Source organism: Penaeus monodon, chromosome 19 (genome assembly GCF_015228065.2).
Source record: "Penaeus monodon isolate SGIC_2016 chromosome 19, NSTDA_Pmon_1, whole genome shotgun sequence".
Taxonomy (NCBI): domain Eukaryota; kingdom Metazoa; phylum Arthropoda; class Malacostraca; order Decapoda; family Penaeidae; genus Penaeus; species Penaeus monodon.
In genome coordinates this window covers 5,767,283-5,768,696 of record NC_051404.1, presented here as the reverse complement: position 1 = coordinate 5,768,696, position 1,414 = coordinate 5,767,283, and the positions used below count along the sequence as shown (strand labels likewise).

Here is a 1,414-nt window from a genome sequence, read left to right as displayed (position 1 = left end):
ACTTCATAGAGAATTAAGTTTGCATTCATTATTTCATATAAAGGGAAACATGAGTAAAGAATAAAATCTGTTTGCAGGTTGCCCCTTTTATATATATATAAAGTGTAGTAGTTACAGTACATTCCTCCTTCAATGTTCATATATCAACAATTAAAAATGAAAGATCACATAGATAAAAACAGAGAACAAAAATTAGACGATAGACACTCCATGACACAGTCTTCCCCCAGAAGTCAAATCACCGATATCCTCTATACAAAACAACAAACCCAACACAAACCTATAAAGTAATGAACCCCAACCCAGATGAAAAGAGCCTAACCAATTCATCAAGAATAAAAAACCCCTCCCCCAGAAGGATAGGAATTCCACCTTGCGCATCCCGCCCCTCGCCTGTTTCTCCGCCATCTTAGTCGACGCATGCGCAGACGCCGATTCCCTCAGGTCTTTCCAGTGCGTCTGCCTTAGCCATGCCACCTAAAAGTGAGTCCTCGGCACATTTTTGCTGAAATTGACGATTTGTAAGAGGTTTTATCCGCCGAGTGACAGCGGCGAGGGAGAGGAGAGGGTTTTTGCCAGGGAGACAGTGCGCCGGTACACGTGAATATAGTGGAAATTCGCAAAAATGAGTGATAATTGGGACTCGGGAGAACGGAAGCTCCACGTGTTGTTGGTGTTTGTGTTCGAGACAACGTGATGTGCTAATGTCATTTTGCAGTCTGGAAAGGCTTTTTCTCTCTATCCTTACTTACCACATGGCTGGTAGTTTATTCATTATCGCCAGGAGACATTCTTAGTCCTGAAAATCACAGCGCTTTAGACCCACAGTTTGTCGGCTTCACGGCACACGCTCTCCAGAGATGCTAGTTTACGAGAAATTTTTAAAAAGAAAATACACCGTATTAATTGTGCTTACTAGAATTACTTCTATATTTTAAGTAATATGACAGGGTTCCAATGAAAGACTATTAGTGTGATGTGTAGGGATCGTGTGTGTTCGGGGGGGGGAGTGAATCCTCGTCTAGTTTCCTATAGAACTTGAATGTATGTTGGTACAGATTTTTAAAGAGTTGTACGGCTGTCTTTTCCACAAACATTAAACAATTTGTGGTGTTCAAAGGGGGGTATTGTAGGAGATAGCTATAATCTTGGTGTTTGTGAAGTTGAAGTTGCTGTGGGTGCCATTGGTTGGTAGTTTAGATGGCAGTGGCAAGTGCTGATGATTTTCCTGTGTTTATTAGTCGTGCTTTAAGCACTAGGGGCTTTTGCCAATGCTTCTTGAACAACCGGATAGCATAATACATAAATGGTGACTTAGTAAACAGTCCATCCATGAGAGCTGCCAGATTACTGACAATTCTTTGGAAAAAATTAATACTTGATTTAACTATGTAAGCTTTGAAGCGGTAACTAT

At 41.0% G+C, this 1,414-nt stretch overlaps 1 protein-coding gene across 1 annotated transcript in view; it reads left to right on the top strand.

The window, feature by feature from the left end:
- Nucleotides 1-345: 345 nt before the first annotated feature.
- Nucleotides 346-1,414, top strand: part of LOC119585017 (60S ribosomal protein L23a-like) — a 6,350-nt gene continuing 5,281 nt past the window's right edge. Inside the window, exon 1 of the mRNA XM_037933632.1 lies at nt 346-483. Within this exon, the coding sequence (XP_037789560.1) occupies nt 471-483 (13 nt within the window). The 5' untranslated portion in view covers nt 346-470. The remainder of the gene's footprint in view (nt 484-1,414) is intronic.